The sequence below is a fragment of the Neoarius graeffei genome, chromosome 17 (genome assembly GCF_027579695.1).
Source record: "Neoarius graeffei isolate fNeoGra1 chromosome 17, fNeoGra1.pri, whole genome shotgun sequence".
NCBI lineage: Eukaryota > Metazoa > Chordata > Actinopteri > Siluriformes > Ariidae > Neoarius > Neoarius graeffei.
This window is the reverse complement of record NC_083585.1, coordinates 61,499,109-61,520,246: the sequence shown is the minus strand read 5'-3', so window position 1 is coordinate 61,520,246 and position 21,138 is coordinate 61,499,109. Positions and strand designations below refer to the sequence as shown.

The 21,138-nt window shown below is 42.6% G+C and overlaps 1 protein-coding gene across 2 annotated transcripts in view; it reads left to right on the top strand.

Moving 5' to 3' along the window:
- The window catches only part of tep1 (telomerase-associated protein 1), a 110,949-nt gene that overhangs the window by 19,029 nt on the left and 70,782 nt on the right, over nucleotides 1–21,138 (top strand). For both annotated transcript variants that reach the window (XM_060897785.1, XM_060897784.1), the window contains exons 6-12: nucleotides 6,850–6,984; nucleotides 7,074–7,154; nucleotides 7,327–7,448; nucleotides 9,706–9,863; nucleotides 14,567–14,676; nucleotides 14,797–14,875; nucleotides 18,222–18,411. In XM_060897785.1, coding sequence (XP_060753768.1) covers nucleotides 6,850–6,984; nucleotides 7,074–7,154; nucleotides 7,327–7,448; nucleotides 9,706–9,863; nucleotides 14,567–14,676; nucleotides 14,797–14,875; nucleotides 18,222–18,411 — 875 coding nt within the window. The remainder of the gene's footprint in view (nucleotides 1–6,849; nucleotides 6,985–7,073; nucleotides 7,155–7,326; nucleotides 7,449–9,705; nucleotides 9,864–14,566; nucleotides 14,677–14,796; nucleotides 14,876–18,221; nucleotides 18,412–21,138) is intronic.

Sequence of the window (21,138 nt, the reverse complement as noted above, 5' to 3'; positions counted from 1 at the left end):
AAAGTTGGGGTGCTGTGTGAACTGTAAATAAAAACAGAATATGATGACTTGTAAATCACGGAAACCCGATATGTCATTGAAAAATGGTACAAAGACAACATATCAAATGTTGAAACTCAGAAATTTTGTTTTTTGAACAAATTTGATGTCAGCAACACGTTTTAGAAAAGTTGGGACAAGTGCAACAAAAGACTGAAACAAGTTGTGTAATGCTAAAAAAAAAAAAAAAATTGGTTAATTAGCAGCAGGTCAGTAAGATGACTGGGTATAAAAAGAGCATCCCAGAGAGGCGGAGTCTCTCAGAAGTAAAGACGGGGAGGGGTTCAGTGAACGACTGCGTGGGCAAACAGTGCAACAATTTAAGAATAACGAAACATTCTCAATGTAAAGCTGCAAAGGATTTCGGGATCACATCATCTATGGTCCATAATAATCATTCAATGATTCTGAGAATCTGGAGAAATCTCTGTATGCAAGAGACAAGGCTGAAAACTGACACTGGATGCCTGTGATCTTCAGGCCCTCAGGAGACACTGCATTAAAAGCAGACACGTGTCTGTAGTGGAAATCACTGTATGGGTTCAGGAACACTTCAGAAAACCATCGTCTGTGAAAACACTTCATTACTGCATCCACAAATGCAAGTTAAAACCAGATATAAACAAGATCCAGAAACCCCGCCACCTTCTCTGGGCCTGAGCTCTTTTACAATGGACTGAGGCGAAGTGGAAAACTGTCCTGAGGTCTGATGAATCAAAAATAGAAATTCTTTTTCGAAATCACGGACACCACGTCCTCCAGGCTAAAGAGGAGAGGGACCATCCGGCTTATCAGTGCACAGCTCAAAAGCCAGCACCTGTGATGGTATGAGGGGGCATTAGTGCACATCTGGGAAGGCATCATTAATACTGAATGATCTAAACACATTTCAAAGCAATATGCTGCCATCCAGACTAAATACGGTACATGACCTACTCATTCTAAACCTGCCAAGCTTCGCCAGAGAAACTCTCAACCCCAGAGGGTTAAAATACGATGGAAAAAACACTGTTCAGGGTCCAAACCCTGTAGTAGTCTATTTTCTTTTAGCATTTATGGTAAACCTACCCAACTGATAACAGCATGGCGTGGTGTCGGACCAGAACGCGGTCCTATTCGCTGATCAGAGGCGACTTGTCATCGAGAGCCTCTGTGATCGGCCAATCACAGGCCTTGTTATGACATGTAATGTATTCGCCCAGTGTCACATTTGGAAGAAAATTAGAAGTAGACCCATATCTTTACAATTTTTCATGGGCCATCCGGTTTGATGCTTTTGAAATACAAGTGGACTTTTTTGTCTGTTCTGTTCCTATGTGGTCTTGCACTTTAAGGTTAGCTTATAATTTTGTTGTACTTGGTACAATGTCAAATTGATTTCTGATCTGAAATACAAAAATTACCGGTCAATGTCCGCCGGTCCCACCTTATTTCCCACACTGGTACTGTATATTATACCGTACTATACTGCAATCATGCCTATATACGGTAGTTAGTACAGTAATAAGGTATGAAATATCACAATATGGCATTAATATAATTAGAATAGGGAGGGAAAGTGAAACACAGCGTTCCTAAGCCGAGAGCCATACTATTGAAAATCCCATAGACCCAATTAAAAAAAAAAAATCCCACGAAGTTATGATGTGGAACTTGTACACCCCCCAAAAATACGTTGTATATGTTGGGATTATCTACTAACTGTGAAAGTATCAGGTGAAATTTCGCTGTCTTTTTAAGAGATCGAAATTGCGCCTAACCTGTCAGAAACGGACGACAACCAAACTGTCTCGTCAGAGTCGCTCATATTACATCAGCAGTAGGCTTGGTAAGTTTTGTTCTTCATACTCACCCTTACGAGTGCTGACAGCTCTCCCTGTGAATAGCGGCAGTTGACTACATGCCCTGATCTGTAATGGTTATCCCCACGAGGGATGCATTTTTCTTATTGGTACAGAAATACTTCGCCAACCACGCTATACAAATCGGCATGTTGATGTAGGCTACTCGCCGGCCGCTACCTGCTACAGATTTGGAAAGGCGCTAGACTTGCGGTGGCGTCATATACGCTACCGTTCAAAAGTTTGGGGTCACCCAGACAATTTTGTGTTTTCCATGAAAAGTTCCACTTTTATTTCCCACCATAAGTTGTAAAATGAATAGAAAATATAGTCAAGACATTTTTTCTGGCCATTTTGAGCATTTAATCGACCCCACAAATGTGATGCTCCAGAAACTCGATCTGCTCAAAGGAAGGTCAGTTTTATAGCTTCTCTAAAGAGCTCAACTGTTTTCAGCTGTGCTAACATGATTGTACAAGGGTTTTCTAATCATCCATTAGCCTTCTGAGGCAATGAGCAAACACATTGTACCATTAGAACACTGGAGTGAGAGTTGCTGGAAATGGGCCTCTATACACCTATGGAGATATTGCACCAAAAACCAGACATTTGCAGCTAGAATAGTCATTTACCACATTAGCAATGTATAGAGTGGATTTCTGATTAGTTTGAAGTGATCTTCATTGAAAAGAACAGTGCTTTTCTTTCAAAAATAAGGTCATTTCAAAGTGACCCCAAACTTTTGAACGGTAGCGTACGCGACGTCGGGTCCGTGTAGTCTTTGATCAGCTTATTAAAAAAACATTTCAAAACAATTCAAATCGGTGGAAAAAATAAAGTATGATCAGCAGGATCGATAGAGCTGCCCGATATGCACACGCATGGAAGCCGTTGTCTTAACTTTGAAGTGTAACCCGAAATGTAACTTTTTGAAAAGGTATTCCCATTCATTTTGCCATAGATCAGTGGTTCTCAAACTTTTTTCACCAAGTACCGCCTCAGAAAATACTTGGCTCTCCAAGTACCACCATAATGACCAACATTAAAATACAGTAGCGTAGTAGGTCTAAGCTGGGTGCGATTTGCTGGGGGGGATGGTGGGGATCATCCCCCCCCCCCCCCGGTTTTTATCTCTGCTGAAAAAAAATCCTCGGGGACAACCCCGTCAATAAAACAAACAAACCAAAAAAAAAAGTTGACATGACAGGCATGTTGTGAGACAGTTTTCTATGGTCTACATTGCACTCACTTTCAAAATGACCCGAAGTGGCAGCTTTGATGTTCACGAACGTCCCCAGCAAATAGATACATTGTAGATAATAATAATATCCGGAGTGTGAACGTGGATTTAGCACCATGAATCACATCCTTACTGATGAGCGCAACAGAATGAATGTATCCACACTGAACAGCCTTCTTTTCCTCGCTGTCAATGGGCCAGACGTGCGCTCCTTCCCTGCTGAGAAATTCGCAGAAATGTGGATTAAAGAAGGGTGAAACGCGGCGGATAGCGCACCGACGGGAAAGCAGAAAAGGCCACATGAACTGCGCCATCAGAGCAAACTGTTCATTTAGTATTCATGTATTTTAGTGATTTTCGAGTCACTGTCCATTTAATCCGGAGGGAGAGAAACATCACAGCAACGCGACAAGCAATGCGAACTTTGTTGTGTTAGTGTTCGTGTATTTAGTCAGAGAGATAGGAAGATGAATTTACTATCTCTGGTTTAGTGTTCGTTTTCATTTAGTGTTATTCATTTGATATCATCGGATGTTATTGAGCTGTTAGCCTATTGTTACCTTAATTTTGTGACGTTTCATGATTTAAAAAAAAAAAAAATCCCCCCTTCTGTCTTTTTGACAAATCGCACCCTGGGTCTAAGTATTCATTAAAAACAAGGCGGAGGTTTTATTTAACAAGTATATTTAATATTGTTGGCCACTGTAACATTACACACAGTACTTTGAACAGTAACACTGTGTTTAAATATAGGAAAATAAAACACTGTACTTAAATAATGAATCAAATAAAATTAATTGCACATAAAAGTGAAATAAAACATTGTACTAAAATAAATATTAAGACAGTTCTTAAAGATTAAATGAAAATGTACTTAAGTTAAATAACTGTACTGTACTTAAATGTTAAGTAAAAAAAGTACTGTACTTGATGTACTTGAAAAAAATCAAAACAGGCTATGCATAGCTGCAGTTCTTGCCGTTTCTTAACTCCAGTGACTGCTTTCTGAAACAGAAGCACACACCCACAAACAGAGGAAGAACAATAAGATTAAGAATAAAACAAGTGAGGAAAAGCATTAAGAATAACAGCTTATAATGTTAAATATACACAGACTATTGACTGATTTTGATTACTGATTGACAACTTACTGAGCTTAATGTGATGGGTGTGCATGCCTCTGTGAACACAGTCCTGCAACGTCCAATCCGAGCCATGCTCCTGGATGAACTTGTTCAGTAACTGGAATATTTGCTCTGATGTAGTTCTGGTCTCCAGTGATTTACAGAACATAAAGTCCTCCTGCGCCACACCGTCATATTCATATCTCACATAAACCAATAAATTGGCCAAATCTGCAACATCTGTAGTCTCATCAAGCTGTATGGCAAAATATCTACTGTTCTTAATGCGCTCCATCAGTGTCTTTTTAACATCGTCAGCCATGTCGTTTATTCTCCTTGACACGGTGTCATTTGAAAGCGGCACCAAGTTTAACTCTCTGGCAGCTTTCTCTCCACACATGATACGTGTCATCTCTTTGGCTAATGGTAAACACAGCAGTTCCCCGATTGTGTGCGGCTTACCGGCTCTGGCGATCAGGAGGCTGGCACGATATGAAGCTTCCTGTGCTTTGGCTACGGGTGTACCATAGGACAGAATGGTGGACTTGGACTGCTTCAGTTCATCACGTTTTCGTAAAAAAAAAAAAATCCATTGGTTTGCCCTTTAGTGCTGTGTGTTTGGTTGTAAGATGCCGTTTGAGATGCGATGGTTTCATGGACTCATTGCTCAGAACGTCCCCGCATACAACACACTGCAGCCTGGGCAGCTCCTCTGTCCCGCTCCAAATGAATCCCAGTTTTATGTATTTTTCGTCATACTTCCTCTTTACTGGTTTCTGCCGTTTGCTAGCAGTTCTGGGGCTGGTTTTGCCACTGTCGTTAGCATCCGCGCTCGGCTCACACACGTCCTCTTCAGTTCTCCCTCTCTCCTGATCCACGCTCCCATTCGCGGATTTAAGCCACGACAGTAATTTTGTCGTACTCGTCATAATTAGCAAAGCCACCTCCACCTTTTCTCATCACAGCCTAGTCTACCAATGGCGGATAACCGTCTGTCAGCGGAACCGGCGGGAATGCGTACATACGCTACGTATGGCTACCCAGAAGCACTTGCAAACTTACAAATTAAGTTAATAATTTTAATCTCCTTTCATTTTCTTGTCATCGGTTGATAAGATATTTTCATCCATTCGGATATTATGGATAGTATTTCACGTTTTATTTTTTAAATTTTATTTATATTTAATTGATTCTTTGGCGTACCACTAGAATGGAGCCCGCGTACCACAGTTTGAGTGAGAATCACTGCCATAGAGGTTGGAACGCATCCAGTAGGGGGCGATGAGATTACTTTCCCTCCCTATATACAAACCCCATTTCCAGAAAACGGGAAGTTTTCAATGCAAAATGCCATAAAAGCAAAAATTAGTGATAATTCACGTGAACCTTTTTATTTAACTGTCAAAAGTACTAAGAAAAGATTTTCAGTAGTTTTACTGACCAACTTAAGTGTACTTTTTAAATATAAACGAAGTTAGAATTTGATGCAGCAGCACACTCAAAGTTGGGAGAGAGACAAAATAAGACTGAAAGGTTTATCAGATATTCAAATCGCACAATTTTGGAAGATTCCACAATAAGCAGGTTAATTGGTATCATGATTCAATTTAAGAAGGAGCAGCAACAAAGGCTCAGTCTTTGCAAGCAAGGATGGGGCGTGGCTCACCGCTTTGTGGCAAAATTCATGAGCGAATTGTTCGTCAATTCAAAAACGTTTTTCAACGCAAGATTGCAGAGATTTTAGGTCCTTCACAATCTACAGTGCATTATATTGTGAGAAGATTCAGGGAATTCGGAGACACCTCGGTGCGTAAAGGGCGAGGTTGGAAACCACTGTTGAATGGGCGTGACCTTCAAGCCCTTGGGTGGCACTACCTGAGAAACCGTCATGCTAATGTGACAAATATAGCCACATGGGCTCGGGAGGACTTCGGAAAACTGGTGTCACGTTACACAGTCCACTGCTGCATCCAGAAATGCAACCTGAAACTGTATTCCACAAGGAGGAAGCCATTCATCAGTTCCATACAGAAATGCTGCGGAGTTCTCTGGGCCTGAACTCCTCTCCGGTGGACTGAAAGACAGTGGAAATGTGTGCTGTGGTCAGATGAGTTCACCTCGTTTTCAGGAAAACCAGACATGGAGTTCTCTGTGCCAAAGGTGAACCAGTTTCAGAGAAAGGTGTAAAAGCCAGCACCTGTGATGGTATGGGGGGGCATCAGTGCCCACGGTATGTGTGAACGTACTACTGACGCAGAGGTGTATATTGGGATCTTCGAGAGACATATGTTGCCATCAAGGCATCGTTACTTCCAGGGAAGTCCGTGCTTATTTCATCAGGACAGTACCAGGCCTCATTCTGAAGAGGCTACAACAGCGTGGCTTCATAGACCGAGTGAGTGCATGCGCTTGACTGGCCTGCTGCCAATCCAGATTGAGTGTCTCCTATTGAGAATGTATGGCGCATCACGAAGAGGAGAACCAGACAACGGCGACCATGGACTGCTAAGCAGCTGAAGGTTTTTTTTTTTTATTTATTTATTTATTTTTTTTAAAGTTATGCAGTATTTCATCGAGTCATGTTTCTTGTGGTTTGTTGTGTCAGTGTTTCAGCAGGTCTCTGCCATCGGGTCTGAAAAAATCTCTGACTGATAAATTCAAGCAGTTCAGCGAGTATCAACTGGCCAAGTATAACACACGCAAACACCGCTGTAAACACAAGAAAAAACGCAAAGAAAAGGTATACAGACACAGCCATTAATGTTCCTGTTCTGATCACCGATTTATCAATGTTGAGTCTTGCTGATGCTGTGTGTGTGTGTGTAAAAGTGTGTGCAAAAGGTCTCTCCTGAGCAATGGGATAATTGGGCGTGGCTCGTGCTTGCAGAACCTTCTGCTCTTAAGTCATATGTGAGTGTTTTCCTCATGTCCTCTTCTACTGGCTGCATGGCCGTTTGGTTCATCATGTTTTTTTGTTCTTGTTGACTTTTTTATTATTATTTTTTTTTAATATTAAAATATTCCAAGTATTACAGAGCAACGACAATAATAATATATAAAAATTGTGTGTGTCTGGCTTTAGCTGAAGATGGACCAGAGACCAGCGGTGGATAAAAAACAAAGCGAGTTTAATATGAAGAAGCTGATAAAACGACTCCACATCAAACAGCCGGCCGAGTTCGTCATGAGCATCCTTGGGAAAAGGTACGAACTGCAGTGCTGTCAGTCATCCACATAGAGTCAGGGGTGCAGAGTGTAAAGGCGTGGCACGAGCTGCAAACTGTAGTGCTGTTTAGTCATAATTTCTAAGTCTGATTCAGAAGCAGGAGTCAGGTGTGATGACACCGAGAACAGAAAAAGGCCCGGAAAGGCTCGATCCCCCTCGCTGAGACCCTTCCAACAAGAAACGTTTGGAAGTAATCAGAAAATAAATTTTCTCTATTCATATTATATTGTATACAGACTCTAATAGAATCAATGAGCCAAAATAATTGGTGATCTTTTTTTAATGGGCCCTGACTCGTTACAAGTATGAAGAGGTTCCTTAAAGGAGAACTGAAGGCAAACTTTTTTTTTTTTTTTTTTAAATTATCAAAATTCTATTGATCTCATTTTATTAAATATATCGGAATGCATGTTTGATCGCTATTTTGTCGCTGCAATAGCAAGTTCTGAGTGTGTGAAATCTGCTCTGTAATATATCAGTCCATATGTCAAAGTAATGGGTGTAAACGAGATTCGTTGAGACCTGTGCGAGACATCGTAGGACGGAAGTAAAACGTACAGCGGAAATCAAAGTGACCAACATCTGCTAACGTTCCGTGTCTGAAATCACTCACTCGTTCACTACTCCCTACTCCCTATATAGGGAATTACTCTATAGAGGACTATACAGTGAGCTCATTGGTAAAATGTAAAAACTCTTTCGGACACTAGTCCGTCACGCCGGTATTTACGCCATTACTGTCGCACAATTAAACCGTGCCAGGTCAGTCGGCTGGTGGGTTTCAAAATAATAAATCCATGCGTGTGTTTTTGTGATAAATCCATATTATACTGAGCGCATTTCCAACACTAATCAATACAAAGTACCTGCAGCTTTCAGTTCTTTTAAATCAAGGCTGAATACTTTCTTCTTCGCCGTTGCCTTTTATTAAATCACATTTGAGACTTTTAATTTGATTTCTTTCAGCGCGACCGCAATGCATGATGGGATATATTGCTTTGGTTAGTGACCATCATTGTACACGACTTTTCATGAAGCGTTCTGGGATACTTTTGAGTGCACTATATAGGGTGTAAATAATCCTCACTAAGGTTTTGGACGGCACTACAAAATGGCATCCTCACAATATCGTGAATAGGGAGCGATTTCAGACACGGGTTGTCAAAAGCCGCGCGCGCCGTCTTTCGAATGCTGACATGATCAAGCCGGAAGTTTTGTTTGTTTTGATAGCGATCAGGAAAGTTTGAAAAAAGTATGCAGTAATCGTCATTTAAACTCGTTTTTGTGCAATACTTCGTTTGGAAAACAGTTTTCAAAATAGCGGCACTGACACCTGGCTGACGCTTCACGTTTCGAAGTCTCGCACAAGTCTCGTGAAGATCGCGCGGATAAGCGACGCCTGCCGTGGACCAAACGAACTAAATTCAACACGGCTAAAAACCGAATAGGCCGATAAGTATAATATTTAATTGCAATTAGTTGCCAATACGAGTCACGATATAAGGTTACTAAAACCGAAAATGTAATTGAATAACACGTTAATTAAGAAATCAAGCAAGTTTAAAAATGACTTCAGTTCCCCTTTAAAGTAGAAAAGGTTGAGAACCCATGATCTAAAGGGATAGGGAGAGAGCTAATGGTGGTAAAGAGAGTTACACTGAGTAAGGTAGAAATGTCCAGTTAGAGGAGGGAAATATCTCTCATCCTTTTTTTTTTTTTTTTTTTTTTTTTTTTTTATCACATGTGATGGTCATTCTTCAGCTTTTACACCCGAGACTGACTGACTTTATTGCTTTGTGTCCAGCGGAGACAAAACACATGGCGTTCGTCACCATAGGAACCGCGATGTGAGGAATGGACAATACATGACGTGAACAATTTGCACATGAATATAATTACAGAATAAAATGCACAAGACTTCTGACACACAGATACGCAGGTTGTGTTGCGAGCGTTTTATTAAAGAAGCGTTCCAAAGTAAAAATTCAGTAATGAATTGAGCTGGAGTCAGTGAGGCTCCCGGAATATAGTGTCTTTATTTACGCCACAACTGAGCAGGGTTTCAATCTACAGCTAAGCACACGGGTGAAAACGTTGCAGAATTCTCCAATCACAGCGTGAGGGCGGAGACTACGACAGGAAGCAAGAACTGAAATGGAACCAAACCATGTTCAAGTTGCCACAGGAAAATTTGTACATGAAGAAGGAAGTGTGTGTGTGTGTGTGTGCACGCAGATACCCGGCGGATGTGAGGGCGTTCTGGCGCAGTGGGCTCAGTGGGGTGTGGCAGAGTGAAAGAGCCAATCAGAAGATGAGACTGAAGCAGCCGGAGACGTGGGAGACACGACTGAGTCAGGAAGGAAACAACGCCAGAACCTGGGAGAAGCTCATAGGTTAAAATAATAATTAATATCTTTCTATCTGTCTGTATTTTTTGATTGATTTTTATTTCTTAAAGTGAGACGGCCTTTCGATTTCATAAAATCGGTGAAATTTAGTTCCGTCTGAAATGTGGTCATTGATATAGATGTTTATTTCTGTAATATCTCACAAAATATCAGGCCATTCTGTTCTGTGGCTGGGAAGTTATTTAATTTGAGGGGATTAAAGCAAATAATGTGCTTGAAATCGCTCGCTTCGCGCAGTCAAGCAGACAGAGGAAGTCCGTGTGTGCATGCGCAGGTTTACCTTCTTCTTTTGCATCCACAGTGTTGCATTAGGCGGCACGGTGGTGTAGTGGTTAGCGCTGTCACCTCACAGCAAGAAGGTCCGGGTTCGAGCCCCGTGGCCGGCGAGGGCCTTTCTGTGCGGAGTTTGCATGTTCTCCCCGTGTCCGCGTGGGTTTCCTCCGGGTGCTCCGGTTTCCCCCACAGTCCAAAGACATGCAGGTTAGGTTAACTGGTGACTCTAAATTGAGCGTAGGTGTGAATGTGAGTGTGAATGGTTGTCTGTGTCTATGTGTCAGCCCTGTGATGACCTGGCGACTTGTCCAGGGTGAACCCCGTCTTTCGCCCATAGTCAGCTGGGATAGGCTCCAGCTTGCCCGCGACCCTGTAGAACAGGATAAAGCGGCTAGAGATAATGAGATGAGACAAAATGCACAAAATCAACACTCAAATCTCAAAATCAAATCTGACTCGGCGAGATAACGCATAATCTACAGTGGGGCAAAAAAGTATTTAGTCAGCCACCAATTGTGCAAGTTCTCCCACTTAAAAAGATGAGAGAGGCCTGTAATTTTCATCACAGGTACACTTCAACTATGAGAGACAGAATGGGGGGAAAGAATCCAGGAAATCACATTGTAGGATTTTTAATGAATTAATTGGTAAATTCCTCAGTAAAATAAGTATTTGGTCGCCTACAAACAAGCAAGATTTCTGGCTCTCACAGACCTGTAACAACTTCTTTAAGAGGCTCCTCTGTCCTCCACTCGTTACCTGTATTAATGGCACCTGTTTGAACTCGCCATCAGTATAAAAGACACCTGTCCACAACCTCAAACAGTCACACTCCAAACTCCACTATGGCCAAGACCAAAGAGCTGTCAAAGGACACCAGAAACAAAATTGTAGACCTGCACCAGGCTGGGAAGGCTGAATCTGCAATAGGTAAGCAGCTTGGTGTGAAGAAATCAACTGTGGGAGCAATTATTAGAAAATGGAAGACATACAAGACCACTGATAATCTCCCTCGATCTGGGGCTCCACGCAAGATCTCACCCTGTGGGGTCAAAATGATCACAAGAACGATGAGCAAAAATCCCAGAACCACACGGGGGGACCTAGTGAATGACCTGCAGAGAGCTGGGACCAAAGTAACAAAGGCTACCATCAGTAACACACTACGCCGCCAGGGACTCAAATCCTGCAGTGCCAGACGTGTCCCCCTGCTTAAGCCAGTACATGTCCAGGCCCGTCTGAAGTTTGCTAGAGAGCATTTGGATGATCCAGAAGAGGATTGGGAGAATGTCATATGGTCAGATGAAACCAAAATAGAACTTTTTGGTAAAAACTCAACTTGTCGTGTTTGGAGGAGAAAGAATGCTGAGTTGCATCCAAAGAACACGATACCTACTGTGAAGCATGGGGGTGGAAACATCATGCTTTGGGGCTGTTTTTCTGCAAAGGGACCAGGACGACTGATCCGTGTAAAGGAAAGAATGAATGGAGCCATGTATCGTGAGATTTTGAGTGAATACCTCCTTCCATCAGCAAGGGCATTGAAGATGAAACGTGGCTGAGTCTTTCAGCATGACAATGATCCCAAACACACCGCCCGGGCAACGAAGGAGTGGCTTCGTAAGAAGCATTTCAAGGTCCTGGAGTGGCCTAGCCAGCCTCCAGATCTCAACCCCATAGAAAATCTTTGGAGGGAGTTGAAAGTCCGTGTTGCCCAGCGACAGCCCCAAAACATCACTGCTCTAGAGGAGATCTGCATGGAGGAATGGGCCAAAATACCAGCAACAGTGTGTGAAAACCTTGTGAAGACTTACAGAAAATGTTTGACCTCTGTCATTGCCAACAAAGGGTATATAACAAAGTATTGAGATGAACTTTTGTTATTGACCAAATACTTATTTTCCACCATAATTTGCAAATTAATTCATTAAAAATCCTACAATGTGATTTCCTGGATTCTTTCCCCCCATTCTGTGTCTCATAGTTGAAGTGTACCTATGATGAAAATTACAGGCCTCTCTCATCTTTTTAAGTGGGAGAACTTGCACAGTTGGTGGCTGACTAAATACTTTTTTGCCCCACTGTACATACCGACGCAATCAATCCCATTGCCATAGCAACACGATTCTTTGTCTAAAAAGATTGCGTTTCTAAGTGAATAAAAATGAACAAAAGCATGTCGCGTAAAATGATCAATGAGCCATCGATGCAGTGTAATAAATCCGTGTTCTCGTTATCATCGCAGTAAATTCTTTATTTATATCTTCAAGATGGAGCCAAACCTCACAAAAACAACCAGAAAACCACAGTGAGAATTCTTCTCAAAAAGGGGAAAAGGGGGGGAAAATAAAAAGGGAAGCGCTATAAACTGCTAAAACTTTTGTGCTTGACCTTGTCGAGGGTTCGGTTTACCTGACCGCTTGCTCTCCGGTATGATGTTGCCATGTGGTCGGCTAGCTGCAAAGAGCCGGTGAAAGAGTGAGATAAAAAGAGCGACTGGTGAGGGAACTGTTTATAGCTGCTTTAACCCAAGTGAGAACAGGAACCAACTTGTTCAGCAACAAGCAGACGCACGATGGAAAGTAGGCCGGGTTATTATTTAAAGCTCGACTGCCTTTCAGATTTTTCAAGTGGAGGTCATAAAAAGAATTTTCCCCGACACCTAATTATTTTAGTTTAGTGACTGAAAGCTACTGAATTTGAATCACAGACTCATCTCATCTCATTATCTGTAGCCGCTTTATCCTGTTCTACAGGGTCGCAGGCAAGCTGGATCCTATCCCAGCTGACTACGGGCGAAAGGCGGGGTACACCCTGGACAAGTCGCCAGGTCATCACAGGGCTGACACATAGACACAGACAACCATTCATACTCACATTCACACCTACGCTCAATTTAGAGTCACCAGTTAACCTAACCTGCATGTCTTTGGACTGTGGGGGAAACCGGAGCACCCGGAGGAAACCCACGCGGACACGGGGAGAACATGCAAACTCCACACAGAAAGGCCCTCGCCGGCCACGGGCCTCGAACCCGGACCTTCTTGCTGTGAGGCAACAGCGCTAACCACTACACCACCGTGCCGCCCACATTTTGTATTTTGTTGATGGTAAAAAAAAATCCACATGGTTGCAGAATTTCTGATTAGATTTTTAGAATTGGAAGCTTTTTATTTTTTGTCACACACACAGCTGATAGGGCGGCACGGTGGTGTAGTGGTTAACGCTGTCGCCTCACAGCAAGAAGGTCCGGGTTTGAGCCCCGGGGCCGGCGAGGGCCTTTCTGTGCGGAGTTTGCATGTTCTCCCCGTGTCCGCGTGGGTTTCCTCTGGGTGCTCCGGTTTCCCCCACAGTCCAAAGACATGCAGGTTAGGTTAACTGGTGACTCTAAATTGAGCGTAGGTGTGAATGTGAGTGTGAATGGTTGTCTGTGTCTATGTGTCAGCCCTGTGATGACCTGGCGACTTGTCCAGGGTGTACCCCGCCTTTCGCCCGTAGTCAGCTGGGATAGGCTCCAGCTCACCTGCGACCCTGTAGAAGGATAAAGCGGCTAGAGATAATGAGATGAGACACAGCTGATAAAGGGGAAAGAGCTGAGAGGAGGAGGGAAGCCGAGCTTCGTGTATATATCGCAGGAAAAGATGGAGCCAAAAACAGCTATATACCACGAAAACTTTTCATTATGGAGCTTTTGGAATTACAATAAGTGCTTTTACAACTTTTATTTTTTAAATTGGTCTATATAGTTTGCGAAGTCGCTGTGTTGTTGTTTGGCCGCAACGATCCAAACGCTGTCTGTTGAAAGTGAATGCCTTCGCGATCAATTTTTTTTTTTCCTGTAAAAATGAGCCGAAAGTAAACTTCGAAAACTACACTGACCGTTCTTCTCGAAAAGGGATGAGATTAAACGCTGTAAAGAACGCACTGCTGAAACCAGTTCTGTGCTTGACCTTGTTGAGGGTTTGTTTACCTGAACGCTTGCTCTCCAGTATGGCGTTGCTATGTGGTATCCAAGCATGTGACCTCGAGCTACAAGGAGCCTGTTTATAAGATGAATAAAGCGCAGCATGTCCTGCTCCTGAGAAACCACAACGCGTTAAACTCCTCCTCCTCCTCGGTCCTGAGCCTTAGTTTCGCCCTGACACTGGAGACCCCTTCAGTAAATGTTCAACATCTCCTCCTTACAGATGTTTACTGATTTTAATCCGTTTACGTGTAGCGTCCACTGGACACGTCTCTGTTAACGAGGTGTTACTATAGAAATGAGAACGCGTTAGAGCGAGCGTGTTAATTTATATAAACCTGTGATGATGTTCTGCGCTGCTGTTGTAGAAAATGAACGAGCAGCTTCTGACCAATCAGAATCTAGAACTCGGGCCTGATTCTCAGTGTGTCTGTGTGTGTGTGTGTTGTAGATAATAACTCTCTCCCCTTCATGGCCATGCTGAGGAACCTGAGGAACATGATCACGCAGGGCATCAGCCACAAACACCACGACAAGATCCTCAAACGCCTCAGCTCAAAGGTGGCTCACTCATTCACTCTCACGCTCTCTCAAGCATGTGCTCTCTCTCTCTCTCTCTCTCTCTCTCTCTCTCTCTCTCTCTCTCTCTCTCTCTGACACATTGTGTGTGTGTGTTTTCAGTCGGCTGTGATCCAGAGCCGTCAGTTCCCCTTCCGCTTCCTGTCGGCTTATAAAGTCATTCTGCAGCTCAAGAGTTTCAGTAAGAAGTACAATCTCACTTCACAGGAAACATCCTGAAGTGCCCTTAATCTATGGAATCAATTTTGTGCCAAAATGTTCATACAATACTTTTGAAACATCAAACAAAAACGACAAATCAAAATTAAAAAAAATTAAATAAATAAAAAGTCACTTTTTTTAGACTGGCAAACAAATTATTCGTGTAATCGTGCAAAATATCAGTCTATTACTCTTCAGAAACCTTTTATTTTTGTTCCGCGTCTTTCTCAGTTTTGTTTGACGTAATTTATTTTGGTTGCGATTCCAGCTTTCTCGTTTGCGCTCCCTGACTTTCTGCTTGCAGTTTTGGCACAAACTTCACGTGTGGGCGGGCTGTCCAGGAACGCATTCCCATTGGCTAACTTGTGTTTGACTGACAGCTACGCTCAGCCATTCCCTACTCGGATTCTGGCGGACTGTTTGACGAGTGACCGATCCATTGACGGTAAACAAGGATGGAGTGGACTTCAGTGGCGACTATGATACTGAATTAATTCAACAAAGTGTAAGTGCGGGACAGATGTGCTGTATGTGTTGCAGTAGTGCACGTTATGCAGGCGTGTTTAACGTTAGCAAGACAGCTATTATATTGGGTAGTGGAGCGAAGTCTAACATTTGACTTGCCACGAAACACCTGCATAATGTGCACTACTGCAACACATCTGTCCCGCACTTACACTTTGTTGAATTAATTCAGTATCATAGTCACCACTGAAGTCCACTCGATCCTTGTTTACCGTCAATGGATCGGTCACTCGTCAAACAGTCCGCCAGAATCCGAGTAGGGAATGGCTGAGCGTAGCTGTCAGTCAAACACAAGTTAGCCAATGGGAATGCATTCCTGGACAGCCCGCCCACACGGGAAGTTTGTGCCAAAACTGCAAGCAAAAAGTCAGGGAGCGCAAACGAGAAAGCTGGAATCGCAACCAAAATAAATTACGTCAAACAAAACTGAGAAAGACGCGGAACAAAAATAAAAGGTTTCTGAAGAGTAATAGACTGATATTTTTCACGATTACACGAATAATTTGTTTGCCAGTCTAAAAAAATTGACTTTTTATTTTTTTATTTTGATTTGTCGTTTTTGTTTGATATTTCAAAAGTATTTTATGAACATTTTGGCACAAAATTGATTCCATATTAATATACTGTTCACTTGTTCTAAATGAAACACAGCCGTCGTCATGGTGATAATTTTGGTCACTTTGTGGAATGTGGTGGTTGATGATGAAATAATGAAAGAATGAATCTGCACTGTTTAAATCAGATCACCTTTGACTGGCTGGTTATCACTTAATTTAATTTTGTTTTAAAAAAAAAAATTCAGTAAGTAACAAAAGCACAAACCAAAAAATAAGTATATTTATCAATTATTCCACCAAATGGAGCCGTACGCGAGCTGATAGCCGGCGAAGCGCGTAGCACCGAGTTGTCTAGAATCCGTGTACGACGAGATTGAGTGGAATAACTGTTTCATTTTATTCACATTCACTGGATTTTGAGGAACTTTTTTTTTTTGCAAATTCAATAAATAAAAACTTTTTATACAAAGCATCTAACAAAATCATTTCCGCTTAGAATGTAAACAAACCGGCGAAACGACAGGAGCAATTTGTGAAAAATGCGATAATTCTTGAAAGAATTAAAAAAAAAAAAAGTTCTGACCATCAAATACTTTTTATTTATTTTTAAAATTCTTTAGGGTTTTTTGGCGGTTGGCAAACCAATTTAAAGATGCATTACTGCCACCGACTGGGCTGGAGTGAAGAACAGGAGATACTGGGGGGGGCGCTATATTCTTTTAGCCATTTCTGTTTCTTTTAAATACTTGATAATTTTTGGGATTTTGTTTTTGAGTTGAGTTTTTATTTCGTCCTCAGTTGGTTCAGCAACACGCGCCGCCATTTTGGTTTTCTCTACTCACAGTATAGACCCCTTTCACTGACGTCACCCGAAACCGGAAGTAAACAGACCCTGCGCCATTTTGGAAGACCAACAAACTCGTGATAAGGGGATAATAACGGCAGCGGTATGTGAACCCACGAGAATAAAGTGGAGTGGCAAACGACTTAAACAAGCAAATCTGAGCTGTTTTATTTATGATTTATTGGCCCAACAGTAGACTTGAAAGAAACCTGTGTGAGACTTGGCAAAAAACTGTGGATAGAATGGATAAGTCTGTGCATGATCTGCGGACACTTTGAGGTAAGCAAACGCAAGAAATTCAGATTTAAAACATGCTAAAGTGGCCCCAAGTTGATAACTGTATGAGGAGCAAGCCTCCCAGACTTCTACAATTTAATAATAATAATAATTTAGGATGGTTTGGGGCTTGCTCGCTGCTGCCAGGTTGGTTGTTGAGTAGCCTGACTTTTTTTTTTTTTTTTTTCTTGCGTGTGGTATCATTGTTGACGCGAGGTTGTTTTTTGAACATGCCAATGCGGACACGATTTCCCCTGATGAGTTATGACGTCAGACGCGATGCGTGTGTGGAGGTGTGGAGTCCGCGTGATATGTGTGTAAGATAGGCTCCTCATGTGTTTGGAGATCCGCGCTCTGAGAAAAGCGCAAGCCCCCCCCCCGGAAAAAAAAAGGACCCCCCGAAAATATCGGCATAGTTCGAACACTGAGTGTAGGCACTGGGTGTAAACAACAAATAGTTTATAATGTCTGGGTAGCAAACAGATGGCAGAATTGGTGTCCGGTCCTCCTTATGTTTCCATTCTCCCTTGCCCCGAGTCTTATCATATGGGTCAAACCCATCAATCACAGCCAGTTTCTCCACATACCGTGCCCTTTCTGCAGCTGGTAATGTACTCACATAACCAGAATTATCAGCCATCGTGTCACTTTACTCTCGCTCGTACTTTGTTTTATACTGTGAGTGCATGTACTCGGTCTTCCAATATGGCGCCTAACAAAATCTCGCGGTGCGGTGACGTCATGTGAAAGGGGTCTATATGAGCTGATAGCCTAGTAGTAGAGTAGCCAATCAGAGCATGCGATTTGCTCATATACAGTGAATGTAGATAGAATAAATGTTGTTTAGGAATATTTTATGCTATTTAAAAATACTTAACTAAAATACACATGACAATTTGCATTGAATAAATGCAAGGAAATTTATTTATTTTTATTTTTAAGATTTATGTAGGCCAGCTTGATTTTTTTTTTTTTTTTTTTTTTAAATCTCTGGTATAATTTCAGTCTCTCGCCTCACCCACTTCATGCATTTATTTTTTTTAAATAAAAGATTTAACCCGTTCTAATCAGTTCCTTTTGTGTGCCGTTGACTCCTCATGCTCCTGCTGTGTTTTACTCTTCAGTCAGTGATGAGAAGGCGAAAATCATCAGGAAGAATGTCCTGCATGAGATTTTGCAGAAGATACCAAGGAATCCAAAATGTAGGCGAACTTCTTGGTCGACAGTGAACCGGAGCAGGCTACGCCTTACACTCCGGATTCCTTTTATCCGTGGTTTCTATCGCTCAAAACTCAAAGCGCTACAGAAAGTCAGGTCTGTATAGAACAGTGATTGTTCATGAAAATGTGTGGATTTTTTTTTTTTTTTTTTTGTAAATTGCTGCTTGCTATGTGTTCTTTGATATACTGCTGCATGTTATTAGTATGAGTGACCACCAGGGGGCACTGTGGCCTCACTACAGAACACCTGAGATTCATATGCCCAATCCCAATTCTAATTTCTACCCCTACCCCTCCCCCTTCCCCTCTCCCTTCCCCTTGGCCCTTCCCCTTGAAACTGAGCTACAAGGGATAGGGCTTGAAATTCAACCCTTACGTATTGGGATAGCCCTTCAACGATCGCATACGTCATCGCGTACCTCCATCAGCGTTTACGTTAGCAAAACGCGACCAAATGCGTCATTGGCTGCGACCAGCCGCTACAGTCAGAGCCAGAACCAGAAATCTCTGCTGGCAGGGTGTGATTTGTTAACTAACACCACTGAATGGGATATCTTTGGCGCTTCGTGCACCACATCCGACAGAATGAGGTGTCAGAACACTCATGTAAACAATAAAAGCGAGAATAACAGAACAAAACGTACGCAGTCAAGCAACCGAAAACAATACTCACTCCCAAAGCTTTTTAGCAGCAGCTTGGATTTCAGAAATCGCTGCTCATTCTCAGCTCGAAAGCGAATCAAGCGGCGTGTTTCCTCTGGATAACAACTTAAAACACGTAAATAATGGAGAAAATACATTTATGACAATCTTTCGCCGCGGGAACCGCCATCTTTCTGAAATCCGCATGGCATTGTGGGAAATCACTCAAACCCCTTCGTTCGGAGTCAGCTCCAGGAAAATCTCCGTTTGGAGGGGTACAGAAGCCCTACCCCTTCCCCTACCCCTCCGCGTTAACTGGGATTGGGATACCCCTACCCCTTCACGTGAACGCGCAAAATGGAGGGGAAGGGCCAAGGGGTTGGTCCAAGGGGTGAAATGGGATTCGGCCATATTCTGTTGTCACAGCTTTATCTGGAGAAGAGTCGTACCACAAATGTAATTACACTGGGATTACTGGGGGGGGGGGACATAAAATGCAAGACACAGGTGGTGCATTAGCAAAACTTTGACTTCATCTCCTTGAGTAAAAAATAATCCGCAAATCTGACTTTTTAAATAATTACACACAAACTTGGGTCAGCTCTGAATGCAGCTCCTTACTGCATTGTGTTTTTTCACTTTCATCACTACGTTGCAGTCGTGCTACACTGAAATGCAGTCACACTGTCCAATCACTCAAAGCTTTGCATCCATTACCACCCCAAACCTCCAATCCTCTCCACCCCCTTCAGTATTACCGTATGGGCTATTTTGTGTAGATTCATGACCCACAGTGCCCTCCACAATTATTGGCACCCCTTGTAAAGATTAGAATAAAATCCACCTTTTGGTGAAGCCACATCATCTCACACTAAAAAAAAAAAAAAGTCCAACCTTTACTTGAAATCAGTTTATTCAAAGCAAAAACAAATCCCTCAAGAAAATCATTTTCAACAAAAAAAAACCGCGCCACTATTACTGGCACCCCTGCATTTAATACTTTGTACACCCTCTCTTTGCCAGTAAAACAGCCCAGAGTCTCTCCTATAACATTTTTTATAAGGTTGGAGATACAGCACAGGGCATTGAACCCATTCCTCTTTACACAGTCTCTCCAGATCATCCAGGGTCCTCGACCCGCTCTTCTTGTGCCCTCTCCTCTTCAGCTCAGCCCCTAGGTTTTCAGCTCCGGGGACTGAGATGGCCACGGCAGACGCCTGAACCATTTTTGTGTTGATTTGGACATCGGATCATTGTCCTGCTGGAGATCCAGCGACGACCCAGTTTTAGTTTCCCCTCAGAGGAGCCAGATTCTGATTTAAAATGTCCTGGGATTTTATGGAGACCATGATGCCATGGACCCTAACAAGGTTTCCAGGGTCTTTGGAGGAAAAACAGCCCCAAAATATCACAGAACCCCCACCATATTTTACAGTAGGGTTCTTTTCATTATAGCCGTCCTTCTTTTGACCCCTAATCCACTGCGAGTGTTTATTAAAAAAAAAAAAGCTCCATTATTGTTCCCTCAGACCAGAGAACATGGTTCCAGGCAAAGCCGTTGTAGCTTTTCACAAACTTCAGGCGCTTACGTTTGTGGTTAACTGACACAGGTTTTTTTTCTGGAACCTTCCAAATAATCTGTTGGCGTGGAGATGGAGTCTGATGGGGGGTTTTGGAGACTCGGACACCCCAAGATTTTACTTTTTCTTGCAATTCACCAACAGTGATCTTTTTGCCTCTCTTACCCTCCTCCTCACTGTACATGGGCCAAAATAAACGCGGCTCATCTTCTAGGTGATTCTGTAACAGTTCCACTTTTTGGTGTCCCCTTTTTTATTATTGCTCTAACAGGATCTAGGAAATGGCCGTTTTCAGGCGAGGAGCTATTTTTTTTGTAACTGTTCCCTGATTTATGAAGATCGACACACTTCTCCCTCGTTGGGTTTGTGTGTCTCTCTTCTCTTTCCCGTGTTGATGTTGAGGGAATGTGGCCTCTCTGTGCCCTCATGTTTGTTCCCCAGTTAATCAGGATGTCATGGATTCCAGCGTGAAAGTTCCTCCACACTCCAGTCAACTCAGAAACACTGCACAGTGTAAATGGGAAACATGCTTCAGTTACATTGGACTGACCGTGTCTGAATCTATTCCCAGTTCTCTATATACAGTGCATAAGTTTTCA